This window comes from Coenobita brevimanus, chromosome 67 (genome assembly GCF_032717465.1).
Source record: "Coenobita brevimanus isolate Jiangsu-jjx chromosome 67, ASM3271746v2, whole genome shotgun sequence".
In the NCBI taxonomy this organism is placed as follows: Eukaryota; Metazoa; Arthropoda; class Malacostraca; order Decapoda; family Coenobitidae; genus Coenobita; species Coenobita brevimanus.
The window spans coordinates 8508586-8531797 of NC_137020.1; the positions used below are offsets into that span (position 1 = coordinate 8508586).

At 40.6% G+C, this 23212-nt stretch overlaps 1 protein-coding gene across 1 annotated transcript; it reads left to right on the top strand.

The window, feature by feature from the left end:
- The first annotated feature begins 607 nt into the window (after positions 1–607).
- Positions 608–23212, top strand: LOC145405534 (zinc finger BED domain-containing protein 5-like). Its single transcript, XM_080276878.1, has 2 exons — positions 608–2073; positions 23140–23212. The coding sequence occupies exons 1-2, from the start codon at positions 608–610 to the stop codon at positions 23210–23212; spliced, it is 1539 nt and encodes a 512-aa protein (XP_080133004.1).

Consider the following 23212-nt stretch of genomic DNA (forward strand, 5'->3'; position numbering starts at 1 on the left):
GCTTGGTAGTTGTGTGATGTGTCAAGTGTGTGTGGATGTGAGTGATGTGGGGCATTGTGTACTTATGTGATAATATAATCGTGTGCTAATATAATATTTTTTTGCTTGCGTTAGCATGAAAAATCACGTAGTTATTTCCTTTCCAGTTGTCTGTTTCTATGCAATTAATTGAATATACGTGATAAGTTATGCCACTTGAGGAGTAATTTTCGTAATTTCTTATACCGTGTAGTGTAGTTTAACTTTCACGTTTGCCGTGGTCTGATTATGAGTCGCATAGTTTATTTGTCGTTATTAGTATTTTACAGCAAACTTTTGTATATTCGGGTCCCATATTTTTTATTTAATGTTGATTCTTTTTTTTTTTTGCGTTAGTAAATTGGGTAACGAACTTTTTTTTCACTGCACAATTTATGTTGTTAAAGATGTTTCTTGATAATACATTGCAATGCGTTAATATATATAACAAAACCCCATAAAATGCTTATATTTTTTTTCAGTGTAGACTGCAATAGCGTAGCTGACATGGAGGCTCAGAAGAAAAAACGACGCTACAGTGAGGAGTATATAAGGTATGGATTCAGTCATCATTAAAGATGGAACTGAAATGCCTCAGTGTGTCATCTGTGCCAAAGTACTGTCTCCAGCAGCCATGAAACCAAGCTTGCTCCAACGACATTTGCACGGTTCTCACCAAGAACTGAAAGGAAAAGATGTGGACTACTTTAAGCGCAGAGAAACCATGCTAAACCGCTCAAAACTGGATCACTCAGGCAGTTTTCATCAGTCAAATAAAGCTGCTCTTCATGCTTCGTATGTAGTTGCACTGAAAATTGCTCAGCAGAAGAAACCTCACTCCATTGGGGAGACGCTGGTCATGCCATGTACCAAAGAAATAGTTAGGATTATGCTGGGGGAACAACATGCTAAAAAGCTTGACACTGTGCCGTTGTCAGATAACACTGTTCAGCGACGTATATCTGACATGTCCACAGATATCAAAGACCAGGTGGTTTCTGAGATAAAAACAGCACCCCTAGGGATATTTGCTCTCCAGTTGGATGAAACGACTGACGTAAATAATTGTGCTCAGTTGCTGGTATTCACGAGATACATCAAAGATGATGATTTTAAGGAAGACTTTCTTTTTTGTCACCCTCTCGAATCTTCAACTACTAGTGCAGATATTTTTGAGCTAGTTAATTCTTTCTTTGAAGGTGAGGGACTACACTGGGAAAATTTATGTGGTTGCACAATTAATGGAGCTCCTGCAATGTTAGGCAGTCAATCAGGATTTAAAACAAGGGTTAAAGCTATTAACAGCAAGGTCAAACATATGCACTGCATGATACACAGGCAGGCTTTAGCAGCCAAGACACTGCCCACTGAGCTCAAGGAGGTGCTTGATGACACAGTAAAGATGGTCAACTTCGTAAAGTCAAGTGCTCTCAATTCTAGACTATTTAGGCTTCTATGCTCAGATTTAGATTCTGTTCATGAAACACTCCTACATCACACGGAGGTTCGATGGTTATCTCGTGGAAATGTTGTCAAAAGAGTGTTTGAGTTAAAGGACGAACTGGGATTGTTCTTTAGCTGTAATGACAAGAAGGTAACTCAGGCTTATCTTGCGAAACTGAATGATCCAAAGTGGATCACTGGCCTTGCCTATATTGTTGACATATTTTCACGCCTAAATATTTTGAACAAATCTTTGCAAGGAGCTGATGCTGTTGTCACTGACGCTGTTGACAAATTGAAGAGTTTTCAGATGAAGCTGAAACTGTGGGAGACAAAAGTAAAGAAAGGAAATTTTGAGATGTTTGAGGCACTTGCTGAGAGGCAAGACATATCAGACCAGATGGTAAACTTAATAGTGGATCACCTTGCCTCACTGCAAAGTGAAATGAAGAGATACTTTCCTGATGTGTCTGAAGGAATCTTGAAGCTAATTAGAGACCCTTTCCATACAGATGTTGCTTCTGTCAATGATGAGATTCAGGAAGAGTTTATTGACTTTGTGAATGACTCCAGTTCTAGTGATCTATTTGAGAAAGAGTCTTCTTTAGTCAGGTTCTGGTGTAAAATATCCAAGTCATATCCACATGTCGCAGAGGAGCCTCTTCGTTCTGTTACTTTTCCCATCAACATATTTGTGTGAAACTGGGTTTTCCAGCTTACGTGTCATAAAATCAAAACTAAGGTCTCGACTGAATGTGGAAGCTGACCTTAGATGTGCTTTAGCAAAAACTGCTCCTCGGCTGACTAAGCTAGTTGATGAAAAACAGTTTCAGCCATCTCATTAACATCCTTTGCAACTCATGCAATAATAATGTATTTTGTTTTTACATCTCAGGCAAATAAACACAATGGAATGTTTATCTGAGTTATTGTTGTCCACTTTATACAAAGTGAAGGGGGTACATTACTGACATTAAAAATACCAGAAGGGGTACGTGGGGATAAAAAGGTTGAAAACCCCTGATGTAGACTATCTCTTTCACTACCATGTTATATTTAGCAAAAGGGAGACATCACAAACTGAAGGGCTTAAAGCAAGCCATATCTAACTCCAGTTTAAAAACCCCTCCTTAGCCAAATAAAATTATGTGATGGTAAAAGAAATTTTTTTGAGGTCATCGTACTTAGTAGGACAAAAGAAAAGTAACAGACCAAAGGTTTAATATATATATATATATATATATATATATATATATATATATATATATATATATATATATATATATATATATATATATATATATAAAACTCAATGACTGGTACGTCAGTAGATATTCCTGCGCAATTAAAGCGCGAAGAAGAGACTGAGAGAGAGAGAGAGAGAGAGAGAGAGAGAGAGAGGGAATTCGTGAAGGACTTAGAATAAGACGAAAATATTTATTGCCAAATCATAAGAAGAACAACCCCGATATTTCCCGTAATAAAACAAGGAGAGAAACACACACACACACACACACACACACACACACACACACGACCACTGGCTTGTAGAGCCAGGCAAACAGACTGGGCCAGACGGAAACACTTGGAGAGAATTAATACAAGTAATGGATACCTACGTGACAGAGGGGGTTGAAAATAGCTTCCCCCAAGACTAAATGTAAAAATATAAGCAGAGAGGATCAAACCCCAAATATACTGAGGATAAAAAAGGAGTACAGATAGGTGAAATACAACAAATTAAGACAAGCTGCTTGGTATAAAACAAGAACGAAGAAAACGTTACTGACAGAAAATTCAAAGGAAGCCTTCCTCAGCGGAAAAAAGAAATGAGAAGGTGCAGGAAAACAGTACCGAGAGAGAAGTAGAATGAGGAAATGAGGAGGAGGTACGCAAGGGAAACTCATGCATAATTATGAGGGCGCCCTCCGTTCTGGGGTCCCCGGTGACCTGGCTAGTCCGAGCACTGGAGACGGACAGAGAGAAAACTGTCTACCTGTCCAACTGCCTGTCTCAACAAGCGAACATCCTGGCATTCCTCGCCGCTACAGAGTAATGACCCTATTCCTGCGACACAGCACTCTCCCTCACATGCTATCGCACCTTATCCCCACCACACTCTCTAAGCCCCTCCCCTGGAACAAAGTAAAGAGATGAAGTGCGAGAGTTCGGTGGGTGAAGTTATCGTGGGAGGAGAAATTAAACTGGTAGGAAAAAACGGAAATATATAGAAAGAAATACAAGATAAGTAGGAAAAAAATAAAGAGTGCAATAAAGAAGAGAACTGACGAGAGAAAATTGTAAGGAAAGAAGCTGGAGAAAAAAAAAAAACAGTGAAGGAAGGAAAACTCAGAGCGACAGCTACAATAGAAAGAAAAATGCTGGAAATATAAAACGTGCTTTGTAGACTATTTTTTGGGATCTTGGGGTACGAGAAAGTTAACGTATATCATAAAATGTGACGAAGAATTGGGTTATGTTTTGGTGAATTGATGCAACTGGACTAACATCGTACAGATTAAACAGTACCTCAATAACCTAAATCATCATTATTCAGTGGTAACAAGCAACGTCCTCTCTGTATCTTGGTTTTTAGTACAGGTAATATATATATATATATATATATATATATATATATAGCCTCTGTGGTACAGTGGTACAGTGTACGTTTCGTACACAGGTGAGCTAGGGTAATAAACTCTGGGAGTGTTCACCCGGCCACGTACTACATTGGCGGACACCAGGGGTGCTGTGGTTGAACCAGTGTCGCTTACTATAAAGTATGCTTTCACCCAGTCGGCTTGCGCGGGCCGATTACACTTGGTTCACAGACTACACACACATCCAAATCCACTCCAACACGACAGTTACACTAACAAGCACTTCTCACACTACATACAATCTCTACTAGACAGCCTAAGCCACTTGGTAAAGATATATTGGCTGTATCGTCCCGACTTCGGTCGGGATAGGCCGGTCCTGCAGTGGATACTCAAACGGCTGATGATGATGATATATATATATATATATATATATATATATATATATATATATATATATATATATATATATATATATATATATATATATATATATATATATGTTTCAGACTGGGTATGAATGCAATGATGTAGGGCAACTGAGGATATGAGAACAGTCTTAGTTCATAGATGAGAGTGTTGAATTAATGGCTTGTGCATAATATGGCTTAGGGCAATATAACTGTGAGTCTTCTCTGGTTTTTGTGAATTAAGGTGATGCCCTGGAGGAGCGTTGCCGTTTTCTAGGAGCTTATAAGACTGGGGTTGCTGACTCCGTCATCACAGTCATGCAGTTTATATCCACAAGTATCTGCCCCATTTTTAAGGTCTAGTGATGTGTTGGTGTAGTTGTCTAATTCCCTCCTACTCAACTTTCACTTATATCCCTGTTTTTGTCACCACACCATACAGAGAACGACAAAGAACATATATTGAAGTTAATTTCTTCTTCCAATATTACTAGAAACATCGCCTTAAGATGAATAAGTTCTTGAGAAATTTGCACGTTCATAAAACAAGACAACATAGTATGTCTGGGATTATAACGGCGGTAGGAATAAAAGCAACAAAAAGTAAACGCATTGAAGAATATATAAAATGCAGTACGACTAAGATGCATTGAATGATAAGAGAGCTGCCTTACACTGGATAATATCATCCACAAGCCGCAAGAGTCGAATCTGCCTTAAGGCAGGAAGAAGAAAAGGATTCCAAATGGTGGAAGCTGGACGAAAAGTAAAATACTATCTGAACGAATTGAGAGAAAAGAAAAACAACTGATTAACTTACTTCAATTCGAATTTCCCTCAGCGTTCTTACTATGCCGGTATACAGACTTTTTCCTCCTTGTTCCAGGATCTGATTTTATAATTTTTTTCTTTTATTTGCCCTTGTCATTTCCTCGATTCCTTTCGTCATTCCCGTGTTTTCTCATTTTCCAGATTTTCTTAATTTTCTTCAAGGCGGGAGGTTGGTTTAACGTTTTCACTTATTTTATAATTCACTTTCCTGTATTCCTTTTCTTTCCTCTAAACAATTAGCGCGATGACGTTTTTATTAGATTATTTCTTTTTCTGTGACTCATATTCTAAATTTACACTGAAGATTTTTTGTGGCTCAAGAAAACCCAAATTAGTAAGGATATTAAAAAGTGTTTATTCTGTCTAATGCTGCTGATTACCGGATCAGAACTGTATAATGGCTGACATCAGACGGACAGACTTATTTAACTCTTTTAAAATGTCGCAAAAAAATCGTTGCTGCCCTCAGATGAACTTATACAGCTTCAGGAGACACCTCGTAAAGAGGAGACTATCATTGTTCATTAATGCCATCAGCAAAATACATTTCATTTTCGTTTTGAGATATGATTAAAAAATAAATCTTAGGGAAGTCGGCGGGGTTACATGCGCCCTGGCTGAGTCCTGCGAGGTATTGTTTTTGGTCGAGTTTCTTAGTTTCTCTGTTTCTTTGTTAGCAACATTATGGAAAACCGGCTGAACGAAATTACATGAAACTTTCAGGATATGTGAGCACTGGTTTCCAAAGAAAGTGACTAAATCATGGAGGTAATCTAGCTACTCTGAGAGGTCAAAATCACGGTCACGGATTTTCAGAGGGCTAAAACTTGAAACCGGTTGAAGGTAGAGATATTTACTACTTACAGTATACAGCAACTCCCATCTGGGCTTTCATTTGGCACCAAGATCTTCAACCTAGTGTGACCTTGAAAGATGAAACTCAAGGTCACGGATATTCAGGGGGCTTTAACTCGAAACTGCTTGTACATAAATATTTACTATTGTCAACATGTACAAAGTCCCATATGGGCTTTTAATTGGTACCATGACCTTCGACCTTCAGTGACCTTTAAAGGTCAAACTCATGGTCACGGTTATTCAGGGGGTTACAGCCCTAAACTGGCTGAAGATATATTTACTATTATCAACATATAGGAGGTCCCATATGGGTTTTTAATCGGTACCATGACTTTTGACCTTAAGTAACCTTGAAAGGTCAAACTCAAAGTCACGGATATTCAGGGGGCTATAACTCGGAACCGGTTGAATACAGATATTTACTGTTATCAGGATATAGAAAGTCTCGTATGGACTTTCATTTGGCACCATGATCTTTGACCCTGGGTGACCTTGAAAAGTCAAACACATGATCAAGGATTGGCAGAGGGCTATAACCTGAAAGCGGATGAAAATAAAATAATTGCTGTTGGGCGAGGTTTGTTGTGCCTGGCAACACTTGAATTATAATTATAATTAATTTTATTATTATTATTGTTATTGTTATTATTATTGTTATTATTATTATTATTATTATTATTATTATTATTATTATTATTTGTATTACTCCCCTAAAGGCCACCTTCGGCGGCCTCCACTCCATGTCATTTCACTTCCTATCTTCAGAAATAAGTCATAACTCATGGCCCGATTGGACATGAAATTATTTTCTTCTTCAGGTTAGGACATTTTAACAATACCATGAAATAACAAAAATTTGCGTTACATGCGCCATTTTTGTTGTGTTATGATAACAAATAAACAAACATACGAATCATCATAATACAGATTGCTCTTACTTTAATTCTTCTTCTTCTTCTTAATACGTCCCATGAACGTATTCACTTGCAAATGTTATTCCTCTTGCTATTCACCTGTCTGTCTGTCTGTCTGTCTGTCTGTCTCTCTCTCTCTCTCTCTCTCTCTCTCTCTCTGTTTGGACATTCTACTGAAAAATTAAGTGTCATTTTGTCTCATTTGCTGGGTCTAGCGAACTGTTTTCTTGTAGAAGAATAACGACGCTTCTGAGGCGTAGTATTGTTGGGTATGGTTTTTGGGTGTACTGTACCAATGAATCTTGTTATTATTTCTTTTTCTTTTTATTCTTTCGTTTTTTTCTTTTTTCTAAACACTTTCAAAAATTTGGGGTAATTTCTTCATTTCTTCACCATTTCGCTTCGAACTTGGCGCAAATGTTGCCTAAGTGAATAACCGCAGGCAGCCTTCTCGATGTTTCTTTTATTAGGTATTTTTAGAGTGTGCTTTATGGGGTCAAGCGCCAAACAATACAGACACACGATTTTTGGAGTCTTATGTTCATGTGTGTTCATTAATTATGGTAATTTGCTGAGGGTTATGTCAGTGTACTACAACTGTATTGAGACTATTCCACAGTTTCTTGGGAATTTTGGCAATCTGTATTCTCTCTCTCTCTCTCCAAACTACAAATATATATATATATATATATATATATATATATATATATATATATATATATATATTAGTTTCACGGAGCCTCTGTGGTACAGTTGTAAAATGTGAGTTTTCGTACACTGAAGAACGAGGGTTCGCGCCCCGCCAGGGTAATAAACTTTGGGAGCGTTCTTCTGGCCACGTACTGCATTGGCGGACATCAGGGGTGCTGTGGTTGAACCAGTGTCGCATAATACAAAGTATGCTTGCACCCAGACGGCTTGTGCGGGCCGATTACACTTGGTTCACAGACTGCACACACATCCAAAGCCACTCTAACACTATAATACACTTACAAGTACTTCCCACCCTACAATCTCTACCTGACAGCCTAAGCCACTTGGTAGAGTTACATTGGCTGTATCGTCCCCTCTTCGGTTGGGATAGGCCGGTCCTGCAGTGGATACTCAAACGGCTGATGAGATGAGATGAGATGCTCTCCTCTCACACTCATAATCACGCATGCACTGTGACGGTTTTTCTCTCCCTATTTACTTTTCACCCACTTACATATATCCTCTCTTCCTTACTTTCTCCTTAACTGTTGCTGTCTCTCACTCAGTGACTCACCCCTTCTCTCAAACTTCTCCCTCACGTTTTTTTTATTTACGAACTCTCAGTGCCTTTCACTCACACTCATTTATTTACACTGACTCTTACTTGTGTTCGCTCACACTCTCCCATTTGTGCAGCCTCCGCCTCTCTCAGTGATCGTTACCCATTTTCATTTTTTCTCACTCATTCTTTTAGATGAGTTTATTTTCAATCATACTCATTTTTACTCGCGAGCGAGCGCAGCGAGAGATGCAACGTTTACCCTACGGTACAGTACGTTCAGCCGAGAAATGAGTGGCCCGACACGACCCGGTCCGGCCTGACACGACGCGGCCCCACCACGATGGTTTTCAGAGGTTACTGTTTTTTACTATGTGATATAGAGAAAAGATTCTTTCAGTAGGTAGTTGATACAGTCAGTAAATTTTGTTCTTAGCTATATATTACTCAAAGACCAAAGAAACCCCATGGAATCCCAGCTTTCCAAGGGAATGTACGGAGGCCTTCAGTTGACATGCTCTACTATGAAATCGAATTAAAAAAGATTTTTTCTTGTAATACTATGTTTTCTTGTATGAATTTTAACAATTAGAAATCCGGTATTAAGCTCATAATTTTACATGAACGTTTTTTTCTATATTTAGGGGATGAAACCAGCATGGGTAGCCGTCCCACTGCTGGGTTTTATCACTCGATCAATAGCCAAGCTTTTACAAACGCCGTTCATTGACACGGCAAGTCGGGAGCAGAGAAATGAACATTGTGCTTGCGATAAATGCAGCGGCGCCTCGCTATATGCACTTCCAGAGAGAAAACGTGAGAAAGTAAATATTTTAGCTAAATCATTCTTTTGTTACTGTTAAACTACTTCACTAGAAATGTTGAAAGGTTACACCAAAAATGAAATTATAATAACAGTCATATGTACACAAACGCTCACTTTCTCGTCAGCCGCTCACAAAGCGCTCTTTACTGGCCTTAATAACAGACAGTTTCATTTCCTTTTTGAAATCACTGTCACACAATCTCCCTCGCTCAAACTCTTACGCTTTCCATCTGCCACACAATCTCCCTCGCTCAGTATCACACTCTCACTGTCTGCCACACTATGTCCCTCGCTCGGTATCACATTCTCACCGTCTGCCACACATTCTCAATCGCACAGACTCTCACCGTCTGCCACACAATCTCCCTCGCTTAAACTCTCACTTTCTTCGTCTGTCACCACGGACTCTTACTCACCTGTCACTCTCTTTCCGTCATAGTTTTATATTCTTTTAACGTTCACACTCTCCCATTCTGAGGCCGTTGCTTTTTAAGTCAGTTTCACTTATTTTCCTGTTCACCCAGCAATACCAATGGAGTTTTGATGTATATCTGATCATTTTGTGTCGTGCAAGAAGGCAACGCTGCGACTCAGTAAAAGTTGGCTGTCTGTCTCAATGACATGTATACGTATTTCACATGCATTCATGTTTTGATTGTGTGTGTGTGTGTGTGTGTGTGTGTGTGTGTGTGTGTGTGTGTGTGTGTGTGTGTGTGTGTGTGTGTGTGTGTGTGTGTGTGTGTTTCATGTTTTCATACCTAAATTTACGGAAGTATTCTGTGAAGAGATGTGTATCAGTCAGCCTGTTTACCACGATGATGACTTTTATTCCCGCATTCCGCAGACGGTGTTTCTCATCCAGGAGGCGCCCCACACCGAATGGTTAAAAGCACCTTTCAGTAAACTCTTTAGAACTACTGTTTCTTTAAGTTTTGCTACCGCCAGACGATTTTATTCACCTTAAGAGACACTAGTCGAGTGCAGTGGTTGGAAGCAATTACCATCAAAGCTTTTCGTAATGTTGACCTTCAATGCATTTTCCATCTTCTAATGCCGAATAATAATAATCAGTTTTGTCGAAACCTCTCATAGTGAAGCGTTTCTTCATGTTATTATCAGTAGACATATGGAATATAATGTGATAACTTTAATACCATCTGTAGTATGAATGTAAGGAAAATAAACTGAGTAACAAGAATGCTAGTACGATTAAAGTATTTCCATGTAAAGAAAATGCGTTCGAATCCAAAGCACAATACATATTACCTGACCGCACCATAAACCAGATAACAGTTTACGCACGTAAATCAAACTCACTCAATGACTGTAACAACTAAGATATACTTCGATGCGGCGGTATTGATATGGATTCACCATCAGAGTGTGCCACTTAACCAATATCATCATTTAGAATCGTGAATAAGTCACACGAAGCAAACTATGATCACCACCGACACGTTCTTTCTAGATTAGTCAGAGTGTCAGGTGGCACACCGCCACACCTGCGTTACTTGCACATTCCTAAATCAGCTTTAATGTGTCGTAATGTGTTCCCTGAGGTCTAGCGCCAGTCCTAAGTGCCATAGCACTTTAACACTAGTACCCACCACCCCTACTGAATACATAATATGACTGTTTAGTTCAAGACCGTGGTTATGGTAGGATATTATCTCGAGTAGTTGTATGGTATAGATGAGTCTTCAAAAAGTCCAGAGAAAGTTTTGTACGAAACTGAAGTAATGAAAGTAATCAGTCACCTAGCAAGGGATGGAACTCGCTTCACTTCAACGGCAGACGTTTCTCTGTTTGCTTTACCACCCCATCTGCTGTTCATGCTGCTGCTGCTGCTGCTGCGGCTGCTGGCAGTAGTATTGGCAGCATTGCTAATACTAATCTTGCTGCTACTACAGCTAGTTGTACTACTGATACCAGTGGTGGGCAGCGCAAACGAAGAAGGGCCTTGCACAAGTGCAATGCGCAATCCACAGTTCACTACCTTGCACAATCGCAAGTGCGCTATCTGACAAATATTTAGCTTGCGCAATGTTGCAAAGTGCAAGCACAAACCATTTGCATATATTTGTGGGAATTACTGTAAAATATTGAGATATTTAAATAAAATAGCATACTTACTTACTTACCTTTATTTATTATTATTATTTTCTATTATTTGTAACTGCGCAAGTGCACAATCTAATATTTAGATTGCGCAGTGTCGCTATGCGCTAACGCAAACTATTTGCATATATTTGTGGGAATTACTGTAAAATATTGAGATATGTAAATAAATTAGCATACTTACTTTTTTCTATTAGTATTCTATCTAACTATTGCCAGATGCCTTAATCCCGTAAGGAGTGGCCACTGGCCACAAACAAGCAACAAATTGCCTCCACGTCGCCCTATCGCCCGCCATTTCACTGCCCTGCTCCCACCTCACACACCCCTCTCTCATATACTTCACTCCATCCCTCCATCTCAACCTTGGCCTCCCCCTCCCTCTCCCCCTCTCCATCTCACTCACATACACTCTCCTCGTTAGTCTCACTCTCCATCCTCTCCACATGACCAAACCACCTCAGTGTGTTTCTCCTAACGCTTCCTATCACATCCACATCCACACCACAACGCTCCTTCACTTCCTCATTTGTCAGTCTGTCTCTGCATGTGACTCCACATGCTTCTCTCAAATAACTCATTTACTTCCTCAGCTCTCACTGACTTGTGTCCCTTCAACAAGGTCAAAGCTTCACTTCCATACATTAGAGTTGGTATCACAGTACTGTCATGTAGTAACTTTTTCACTTGTGGAAGTTCAAACAGAGGAGTGAGCGGGCTGTGATGCGGAGGTACAGGGAAACAAAGGCTGTGATGTTGCCAGTTTTATTTTTATCTGCATTTTTGCAAGACGTTGTATTTAATAATTTTATCCAGATATACAATAGCATGTGTAATTCCTTACAAAAATCATTAAAACATATTATTTAAATCAAACATCCACAGCCTAATAAATTATTAGGCTGTGGATATTTGATTTAAATAATATGTTTTAATGATTTTTGTAAGGAATTACATATGCTGCTCTTAATAAATCATGTACTTTTAATTTATTATTATTTACTACTAATAGTAATTCAAAAAATATTAAAATACATTATCTCTGTTGAAGCATTTTAAGAAATGCTACTACCCTCCGTCCCTCCCGCCTCCACCTAGCAGAACCCTCGCGACCCACCCGAGCCTCCCCCATCCCTTGTCCAGACATAGGGGAAGCTCCCAAGACCATGTGTCCCTTGGATTGTGCAGCGTGCAATCCACAGGGCAGGTGCGCAATGCAGATCCGCAAATGCTAATTTAACTGTGCAAGCGCAACTAAATTTGCGTTTGCGCACCTGCCTTTTCATGTGCACAGGCGCAGTATTGTGCATGGTCTCGTGCAGTGCGCAATGCTCAAATGATATTCACCGGAGCGCAATGGTCACAATTGCGCTTTGCGCAAGTGTTTGCGCACCTGCCCAGCACTGACTGATACTACTACTGCTTCTACTGCTGCTGCTACTGCCTGCTGTACCTCATACCAATTAATCTGGCCAGGCATGTATGGCAAAACTGTTCCTGCCGAGATTCTGATTGGCTGGAGGTGTTTGTTTGATTTCATTGTTCCTTAAACCGATACTCTCTTTATTATCAGATGTGATCGTGAGTTTTCGACACTACAGTCGTAAAAAGCAATAAGAAATCCGTTATACACTTAACAACAATGAAATTTTCGTTGGAAGATAGAGCTATGAGTCAACAAAGTATCATAATAGTCCAAGTCAAGGTCAGCATTCGAACTATTCCTTTATGTCTCTGACACTCCTTAATATAACAGAAAATTAAGGAAACCTGCTTGATCTAAGCTTTGGTATAACACATATTTAAATTATAAGATCAGTCCGCGCCCTTAAATCGTGCCACAACTCTGAATCATTAAAAATTCTCATGAAAAGATGAGTCCTATGGGAGGGACGGAGAATTAGTCGCGAAAATCAAAGTAGGCTAAAGGAAAAGTATTTCATTATATCTCCTCTCTTATCACAGTACGGACTGATCTTAAAATTTATATGTGTTACACCAACGCTTAGATTAATCAGGTTTCCTTAATTCTCTAATATGGAGTGCCGGAGACGTAAAGGAATTGTTCGAATGCTGACCATGGCTTGGACTATTATAACACTTTGTTGACTCATATCTCTATCTTCCTACGAAAATTTCATTGTTGTTAAGTATATAACGAATTTCTTATTGCTTTTGACGATTGTATCGTCGACGAACTCAGTATCACGTCCGATAATAATGATAGTATCGGTTTAAGCAACAACGAAATCGAACAAACACCATCAGCCAATCAGAATCTCGGCGGGAACAGTGTTGCCATACATGTCTGGCCAGATTAATTGGTATGAGGTACAGCTCCGGACAGATGAAACGGCTACACCCCATCCACCAGCGACTTGGTTTGGGTCTCAGTGGTTCTGGTAACAGTTGCAGGTGGAGGGAGGGGGGATGTGGGAGGGTGAGGAGGGGAGAAATGTGGGCGGAGTTATATAGGGGGTAGTGTGGGAGGGTGAAGAAGCAACACAGTCTGGCTGGTGGGAGGGGGAGACGAATGGTTGGGTAGCGGAGACGAGAGTCTGCTGGAGGGTAAGACAGGTGAGTGTGATTAGATGAAAAGAAATTACAAAAAATGAAATATTATAATATCTGCTGCATATATTGCATTTTATCTACTATATAAAAACACTGTCTATTATTCACCACCGTATTTGGGTATCCTACTCATTATTATTATCCTTTGGATATTAGGCAATAAATAAAGATATTGGACGGTCTTTCGGACCCGAACCAATTTTTTCAAAACTTTTTTCTTCAGCTATTTCCGTATTCCTATTATCCCTCGTGCTTGAAGTCCCCCTTTTTATCACTTTCTCCTACGCCCTACATTTTTTTTAGGCATAAGGCAGTTTAACTTTCTCTTTAAATAACCATATTTGTCAACAAATATTCCTTTCATTAATCTATTTAATTACCTGTTTTCTTTCAATATGCATTTGTCTAATAATGGGTGTTACACCTTAATTGGCGCCGCTAATTGACGTTTTGAATAAATTTGGTCTAAATTTACGCATATATTGCAGTCTCTCTCAAGTAGGCTGGCAACCTCACACATCCTCCCCCCTGCTTTCTCCTTCTCTCGCTACCCGTTCCCTCCTTTCCTTTTGTAGTACTGTTTATCTGTTCTTTCTCATATTTTTAACCTCATTCCTTCTTACAAACTTTTAGTGCCATAGGAATTTCTCCCTTATCACCTACAGTCCTACTACATGAAAGTGGAAAAAACTGCCATCGGGAAAAGAATAACTGGAAATTTATGGCGAAGGTTACGATATTAGTTATTTAGAATGAAAGTGTTGGCAGATACGCATTCTTGACGTGATTATCGCAGCCACAGCATTTCGCCTTCATAAAACAGAAGGACTATAGGTTTCATGCATTACCTCCTTACGTCCAGCATTACTGTGAAGAACGCCATGTATAACACATTAAGGACCACAAGGACAGTACTGGTAGTCATCGTGATTCTCATGAATCTCTCCATAGGCTATTGAAAACAGTGCTTTATGCTCAACTTCAGAATTATGTTCTCATCATGGCAATGATAGGCAAAGATAATAAAAACAATATATACAACCAAATTATCATTTATTATACAACAAAGCTCAAACTGCCTCCGTGCTACCTGAAAAAATTAAATACCTGTCATATATATATATATATATATATATATATATATATATATATATATATATATATATATATATATATATATATAATAATAATAATAATACAGGCTCTACACTTATGAAATTTAACATCGAGTAACCCTATATGCCCAAAGTAATTTCCTCTGCATGGACTGACGTTGTAACGAAACTGGTTGTCCCCATGCAGTAATTATTAATATATTTTTATGGTCATGTATGACTGAATAGTTTAGTTTATACAAGCGAAAACCTCAGAAATAATACTCACCGAGTATTATTCCTTCTCCAGCAGTTGCGCCTTCAGTGACACACTTCCAAAAATCCTCTGGCTTGTCAACATAACGTTTGCTAGGGTCCTGTGATGCAACCCTGCTTCGTGCAATACTCTTCCCATAGTCTTTTCGCTGATATCATGGTCTGTGCATCGGTTTCTGTGGCGTGTAGTGCAACATGGTGGTTTCCGTGTGGTAGGTTGCCATGCTAGTTAGTGTCCTCTGCTTTACCCAACACAATAAATTTTAGATCAAACAGTGTTGTTCATGTGTCCCCCCACTGTGGCGGGGGGGGACACAACCTGGCCGCACTATGCTACTCTGCGGCCAGGTTGTTAGGAAGAATACTGCCACCGTATTCCCTGCGTGTCGTAAAAGGCGACTAAAAGGGGCGGGGTGAGGGGACTAGGGACCCCCTCCTCTGTTTTTTAGTTCCTAAAAAGAGACAGGCCAGAGAAAGGGATGGGGGATGGAGTTATCCCCGTACCCTGAAGATTGGGTCTATGAATGTGCGTGGATGTAGTATGATTGAGGCTAAAAGGGAAGAGATTGGGAGAATGTTTGTGAGAAGAAAGTTGGATGTGTTAGCTTTGAGTGAAACGAAGATGAAAGGGAAGGGGGAGTCTATGTTTGGAAGTGTGAATGGAAGATTGTCAGGTGTTGATAGAGGAAGGGCAAGAGAAGGTGTGGCCTTGTTACTGAGTCCGGAAGTACAGAAATGTGCGATTGAATGGAAGGAGGTGTCATCGAGACTGATGTGGGTGAAAGCGAAATTTGAACGTGAGTTGTGGGTGTTTGTGAGTGCATATGGGCCTGGTAGTGAAAGGGATGAACAAGAGAGGGAGTCTTTCTGGAATGATGTTGATGAGTGTCTGCAGAGTTTTGGAGCGAATGTGAATGTGGTAATGATGGGAGATCTGAATGCTAGAGTGGGAAATGTAGCAGTTGAAGGCGTAGTTGGTATGCATGGTGTGCCTGGAAGAAATGAAAATGGGGAACGAATGATAGCGATGTGTGTTGAGCGAGAGATGGTGATTGGGAATACGCTGTTTGAGAAGAAAGATATTTATAAGTATACATGGGTGAGACAGGAGGGTGGAAGGGTTGTTGATAGAGCTTTGATGGACTATGTGGTTGTGTCTAGGAATGTAATAGGAAGATTGTTGGACGTGAGAGTTCTGAGAGGGGAGGGTGGAGGTATGTCTGACTACTACTTGGTGGAGGGAAAGTTAAGAGTAGGTAAGAAATGGGTGAGAGCTAGGAGGGTTAGGTGTGGCAGGGAGGTTTTGAAAGCGAGTGAATTGGATAAAAGAGAGAAAAAGATAGAGTATCAGGAGAAATTGAAAGATGAGTGGAACGCAGTGAAAGATCGGGAAAATGGCAGCGTGGAGGAGGAATGGCAGTTGTTTAGGAGTGCTGTGGTGGGGCATGCAGAAGAGGTGTGTGGTGTGAGATGTGTGGGTGGTGGTGTAAGAAAAGGAAGTGAATGGTGGTGCAAGGAAGTAAGTATGGCTGTGACTGAGAAGAGACGTGCATATGAAGTGTGGCTGCAGAGGAAGGATGAGATGTCATATGAAAGGTATAAGGAAAAGAGGAATAGAGCGAGAAGGGCTGTGCGTGATGCTAAAGTGGCAGCAGATGAGAGGTGGGGTAGGCGGCTGACAGAGAATTTTCAACAGAATAAGAAAATGTTTTGGAAGGAGGTGAAAAGGGTGCGAAAGGGAGAGTCTGGGAGGGAAGAACGAGTAAAAGCAGAGGATGGAAGGATGTTATTTGAGATGGATGCAGTAAGGAAGAGATGGGCAGAGTATTTTGAAAGATTATTAAATGTAGAGGAGGAAAGGGTGGCTGAGATTGTGGCGGATGGAAGGGTGCAAGGAATAAATGTGTTGGGAGAGTTGAATGATTCTTTGATCACGAAGGAGGAAGTGGAGAAGGCAGTAAAGGAGATGAAAACAGGGAAAGCTGCAGGTATGGATGGGTGTGCTGTGGAATTCCTGAAGGGTGGTGGAGTGACTATTGTTGACTGGTTAGTAAGATTGTTGAATGTGTGCTTTGAGAAAGGTATGGTGCCAATTGACTGGGCAAGTGCTTGTGTGGTCCCGTTGTATAAAGGCAAGGGTGATAAGTATGAATGTACGAGCTTTAGGGGCATAAGTCTATTGAGTGTTGTAGGTAAGGTGTATGGTAGAGTGTTAATTATGAGAGTTAGAGAGGGTACAGAGGGAGTGATTGGTGATGAGCAGTGTGGCTTTAGGAGAGGGAGGGGATGCATTGATCAGGTGTTTGCTGTGAGACAAGTGTGTGAAAAGTATTTAGCGAAAGGCAAGGATGTGTTTTGGGCATTTATGGATTTAGAGAAAGCGTATGATAGAATTGATAGGGAGGCTTTGTGGACTGTTTTAAGATTGTATGGACTTGATGGTAGGTTACTAAAAGGGGTGAAAAGTTTTTATGTAAATAGTTCAGCGTGTGTAAGAGTGGGAAATGCTGTGAGTGATTGGTTTCCCGTGAGAGTGGGGCAGCGACAGGGTTGTGTGATGTCGCCTTGGTTGTTTAATATTTACATGGATGGTGTTGTAAGGGAGGTGAATGCAAGAGTTTTAGGTGGAGGTCTGAGTCTAGTGAATGTTGATGGTGGAGAGTGGAATCTGAAGCAGCTGCTGTTTGCAGATGATACTGCACTGGTGACTGATTCAGAGGAGAAATTGAGACAGTTGGTAGAGGAGTTTGGAAGGGTGTGTGAAAGAAGGAAATTGAAAGTAAATGAGAATAAGAGTAAAGTGGTGAAGTGTACGAGGTCGATAGATGGTAGGGGGATGAATATATTTTTGAATGGTGAGTTGCTTGAGGAGGTAGATTGTTTTAAATATTTAGGGTCACATGTTGCTGTGGATGGAAGAATAGATGCAGAAGTGAAGTTTAGAATAAATGAAGTAGGAAAGGTGCTGGGAGGAATGAAAAAAGTGTTTAAATGTCGTTCGCTTAGAATGGATGTAAAGAGAAGGCTGTATGAGGGTGTTGTGGTACCGACTGCGTTATATGGGGCTGAAACATGGAATATGGGTGTAGCAGAGAGGAAAAGTTTTAATGTAATGGAGATGAGGTGTCTGAGGAGTATGTGTGGAGTGACGCGTATGGATCGGGTGCGAAATGATGAAGTGCGAAGGAGAACTGGAGTTGTTCGGGAGATGGCTGGTAGAGTTGAGCAGAGGGTGTTGCGATGGTTTGGGCATATGGAGAGAATGGATAATGAGCGATTGGTGAAAAAGATAACTAGATCTGATGTGAGAGGTGTAAGGCTGAGAGGAAGACCACGAATAGGATGGATGGACAGTGTGAAGAGAGCGCTGGATGCGAGAGGGATGTCTGTTGAGCAAGGAAGAGTGGCTGTGCGTGACAGAAATAAATGGAGAGAAACCGTGAATGAATAAGTGATGACGCAGCCCTGAGGGGATATTCTCCCGCATTTGGTCTGATCAGCTAGTCAGGTCAGGTGCGGGTAAGGGGATGGGTCTGTTATGATGTGGCAGGGGTAAACCAGTTCTGCTGTCGGGCCCTGCTGCGGATGTCACTGATTGCATTGCGCAGTTGACCCTTGTGCGGTGTGGTGCGGTGAGGATCTGTCCGTTCTCCCCTTTGGGGCTAAGATGCGAATGAATGTGTTTGAATGGATGAGTAAATGGGGAGTGTGTCGTCCTGTCTCGGCTACCTCCCTTTCCTTGGGGGAAGCAGCCTAGGTATATGGATGGATGGATGGATATATATAGGATCATGTATTTAATTTCTTCAGGTTACATGTGATTGTGTGAGCTGGTTACACCCTTGAGACTGCAGCACGGAGGCAGTTTGAGCTTTGTTGTATAATAAATGATAATTTGGTTGTATATATTGTTTTTATTATCTTTGCCTATCATTGCCATGATGAGAACATAATTCTGAAGTTGAGCATAAAGCACTGTTTTCAATAGCCTATGGAGAGATTCATGAGAATCACGATGACTACCAGTACTGTCCTTGTGGTCCTTAATGTGTTATACATGGCGTTCTTCACAGTAATGCTGGACGTAAGGAGGTAATGCATGAAACCTATAGTCCTTCTGTTTTATGAAGGCGAAATGCTGTGGCTGCGATAATCACGTCAAGAATGCGTATCTGCCAACACTTTCATTCTAAATAACTAATATCGTAACCTTCGCCATAAATTTCCAGTTATTCTTTTCCCGATGGCAGTTTTTTCCACTTTCATGTAGTAGGACTGTAGGTGATAAGGGAGAAATTCCTATGGCACTAAAAGTTTGTAAGAAGGAATGAAGTTAAAAATATGAGAAAGAACAGATAAACAGTACTACAAAAGGAAAGGAGGGAACGGGTAGCGAGAGAAGGAGAAAGCAGGGGGGAGGATGTGTGAGGTTGCCAGCCTACTTGAGAGAGACTGCAATATATGCGTAAATTTAGACCAAATTTATTCAAAACGTCAATTAGCGGCGCCAATTAAGGTGTAACACCCATTATTAGACAAATGCATATTGAAAGAAAACAGGTAATTAAATAGATTAATGAAAGGAATATTTGTTGACAAATATGGTTATTTAAAGAGAAAGTTAAACTGCCTTATGCCTAAAAAAAATGTAGGGCGTAGGAGAAAGTGATAAAAAGGGGGACTTCAAGCACGAGGGATAATAGGAATACGGAAATAGCTGAAGAAAAAAGTTTTGAAAAAATTGGTTCGGGTCCGAAAGACCGTCCAATATCTTTATTTATTGCCTAATATCCAAAGGATAATAATAATGAGTAGGATACCCAAATACGGTGGTGAATAATAGACAGTGTTTTTGTTTAGTAGATAAAATGCAATATATGCAGCAGATATTATAATAATTCATTTTTTGTAATTTCTTTTCATCTAATCACCTGTCTTACCCTCCAGCAGACTCTCGTCTCCGCTACCCAACCATTCGTCTCCCCCTCCCACCAGCCAGACTGCGCTGCTTCTTCACCCTCCCACACTACCCCCTATATAACTCCGCCCACATTTCTCCCCTCCTCACCCTCCCACATCCCCCCTCCCTCCACCTGCAACTGTTACCAGAACCACTGAAACCCAAACCAAGTCGCTGGTGGATGGGGTGTAGCCGTTTCATCTGTCCGGAGCTGTACAGTGGTATTAGTAGTACTACTATTATTTCCGGTACTACTGCTGCCGCTGCTATCAGTTGTATTAATAATGGTAGACTACTACAACTACTTCACCACCACCACCACCCCCACCACAAACAACAACAGTAACTACTACATAATGGTAGACTACTACTACTACTTCACCACCACCACCACCCCCACCACAAACAACAGTAACTACTACTACTACTACTACTGTCACTGTTACTAGTAGGACTAGTGTTACTTCTGCTACTAGTAGGACTAGTATTACTGCTGCTACTTGTACTTGTAGTTTTTTTTTTTTTTTACTTTTTACTTTTTTGTGGTAGGTAGGGGCGCTCACCATCCACTCACTCGATGTAATGCTGCTTTGAGTGTCTGCACTTTCCTGTCTTCCTTCCTTCCTCATCTGCCTTTCTTTCCTTCATTCTTTCCTCTTTCTTCTGCCTATGGGTTACTTTACACTCCCTCTTCCGTCTTTCTTTCCTTCATTCTTTTCTCTTCCTTCTGCCTATGGGTAACTTTACACTCCTTCTTCTGTCTTTATTTCCTTCATTCTTTCCTTTTCCTTCTGCCTATGGGTGACTCTACACTGAGTGACAAGCCAAATGGTTTCCTGTACACCAGGAAATAATTTACTACGCTGGGTGGTAACCATATAAACAAATTATGGCACCTTGTGGTTTAGTGGGTAATTATGGTGCTCCGATCGGATTGAGCCGGTGCAGGTTTATATCCATGGGGTGGTTGGTATTTATTCCTCACGTAATGCCACTCAGGGTTGAGTGAGGCTGGTCACTCTTATCTTAAATGTCAGGACCAACTTGCCTAGCCCCGGGCTCCTACGCTCCTCATGGGGCAACACAGGATGAGATGATGTATGTATGACTTTTTACTTTTCTAAAAAGCACCTTCATCCATTTTGAAACTATATTGTGAAAATCAATACCAACCTTCATAATACAATTTTTCATTTGAAGTTATAGTGTGAAGGTTAACACTAACCTTCATAATATAATCCGTAGGACCAAACAAGCATGCGACTGTGCCTACCAACCATAAGCTACTCATGTCAATAATATTAAATTTTTTTCATGAACATTATGTTTTCATTAACATTACAGTACTAATAAAAACATTAACCTATTCGCGTTGCTGGTCACTGCAGCTATCGACCACTTTAGAATCGTAATCCATACTGGCCAGAGAGACAGGCCTGAGTGCTGAAAATGTTGTGTCCCTGAGGCATAGGAGTGCAGACCTCACGTTAGAGAATGACAGTCGATACCTTATCCAGACTGTAACAGAACACTGAGGTTGATGCTTCTTCACTGAAAGAACCTCTGCCAGTTTCGAGTAGAATCTCCCCGCCTCTGGATGCATCACACCTACTGTTGTGAGCACAAGGGGAGTGAGTCGTCCATGGTTCACATGTTGGATCATTTATTGGTCATTTGTTTTTTTGTTTTTTTCCTGTTCATTCCTCTTCTGTGCAGCCTTGGGAGGCAGGTTACGGTGACATACTGCCACTGGATCAAATACCCTGAAGTCGAAAAAAAAAAAAAAACTTCCTGTCCACGGGTCCAGAAACCTCGAGAACGGACTTCCACTCATGCATTAATATTACTGATGTGTTTGCCATTCTGTGGATGAAGTGCTCACCGTTTAGAGGCAGCAGAGCTGGCTCTGTGGTGACATCTCGGTATATTTCCTTCAGCATTTTCTCAATGAAATATCGTATTTTAACATGCTGAATGCATACAAAACCACTTTTCTTTCACACCACTGAATGGTTTGCGTAAGACAATGCCAAAGCCATAATAGTGAGGTAGATTTTCTATTCGCAACCCATACCTCACTGTTATAATGTCAATAAATTCTGTTTGCTGAAGTGGAAATCCTTTGTTCTGAGAGGCAGCATTGTCTGCTAATTCGATTTCCCAGCCTCCTGTGCCATTTCATCTCTTCTATGCTGGTTTGATGTAAGACGTTCAGCTATGTGCTAAAGCTGATCCTTTTGTTTCACTCTCCGCACATTGCTTATTAGTGTCTTTATGCCATTCTGCTGTTGTTGGTCAATTTAACATGTCTTAGTCTGGGTACATTCTTCTGTAACAAGGATTCGGTAAGCCTAAGAGAATTTCTGCGTTCATATTCTGCCATAGCTGTTAGATAAATAATGTCAAGGCTTTCCATCCTGGTGTTATTGCTAGAAGGTCCCTGTCTTCTGGTAAGAGGAAGTGGCCATTGTCAGCGATGGGAGGAATGATAACCTGCTAGCATCCTCCAGTGATTGTAGCAACTCTATATTAAAAATGATCAGCATCAGGAAGGTCCATTTGTGGTTTGCACCATACTGTATGTATATGCAGTGTGAACTGTATGAGGCTCTGTTTTTCTGTGGTTGGATAGAAAATGTATTTCTTCTACTCACGTCATTACCTTATCACTCATGTGAATCATTCGTTCCATTCACGACATCTAGAAGCCTCTGGCACTGTTTTGTCATTGTCACCTTTGTGTCTCTGAAGGCGTCCTATGCATCTAGCATCTAGATAGTAAGCTGGTTTCACAATCAGGACAGATTTACTTGCATTAGGGAAAGAACCTATTTCAAGGCCATTAGATGTGACATGGTCCGACAATTTCCTCACATCTTCCACTTTGCCAGCACCTGTGAGATCATCTGTACAGGCAGGCTACTTGTTTTACATTGGTATCCTCGTATTTGATCTGTTGTTGCAGCACTGTCATTGCCAAGGCGTACATGGTCTTGGCTACGGAGAACCCTGGGTCGTTCTTCCTGAGGACTGGATAA

Excerpts from the sequence above, each read along its gene's own strand:
- LOC145405534 (XM_080276878.1), top strand. The coding sequence starts at position 608 with ATGCCTCAGTGTGTCATCTGTGCCAAAGTACTGTCTCCAGCAGCCATG. Across the intron at positions 2,074-23,139 it reads AAAGAGTCTTCTTTAGTCAG|CACTGTCATTGCCAAGGCGT; the intron begins GTTCTGGTGTAA and ends CTGTTGTTGCAG.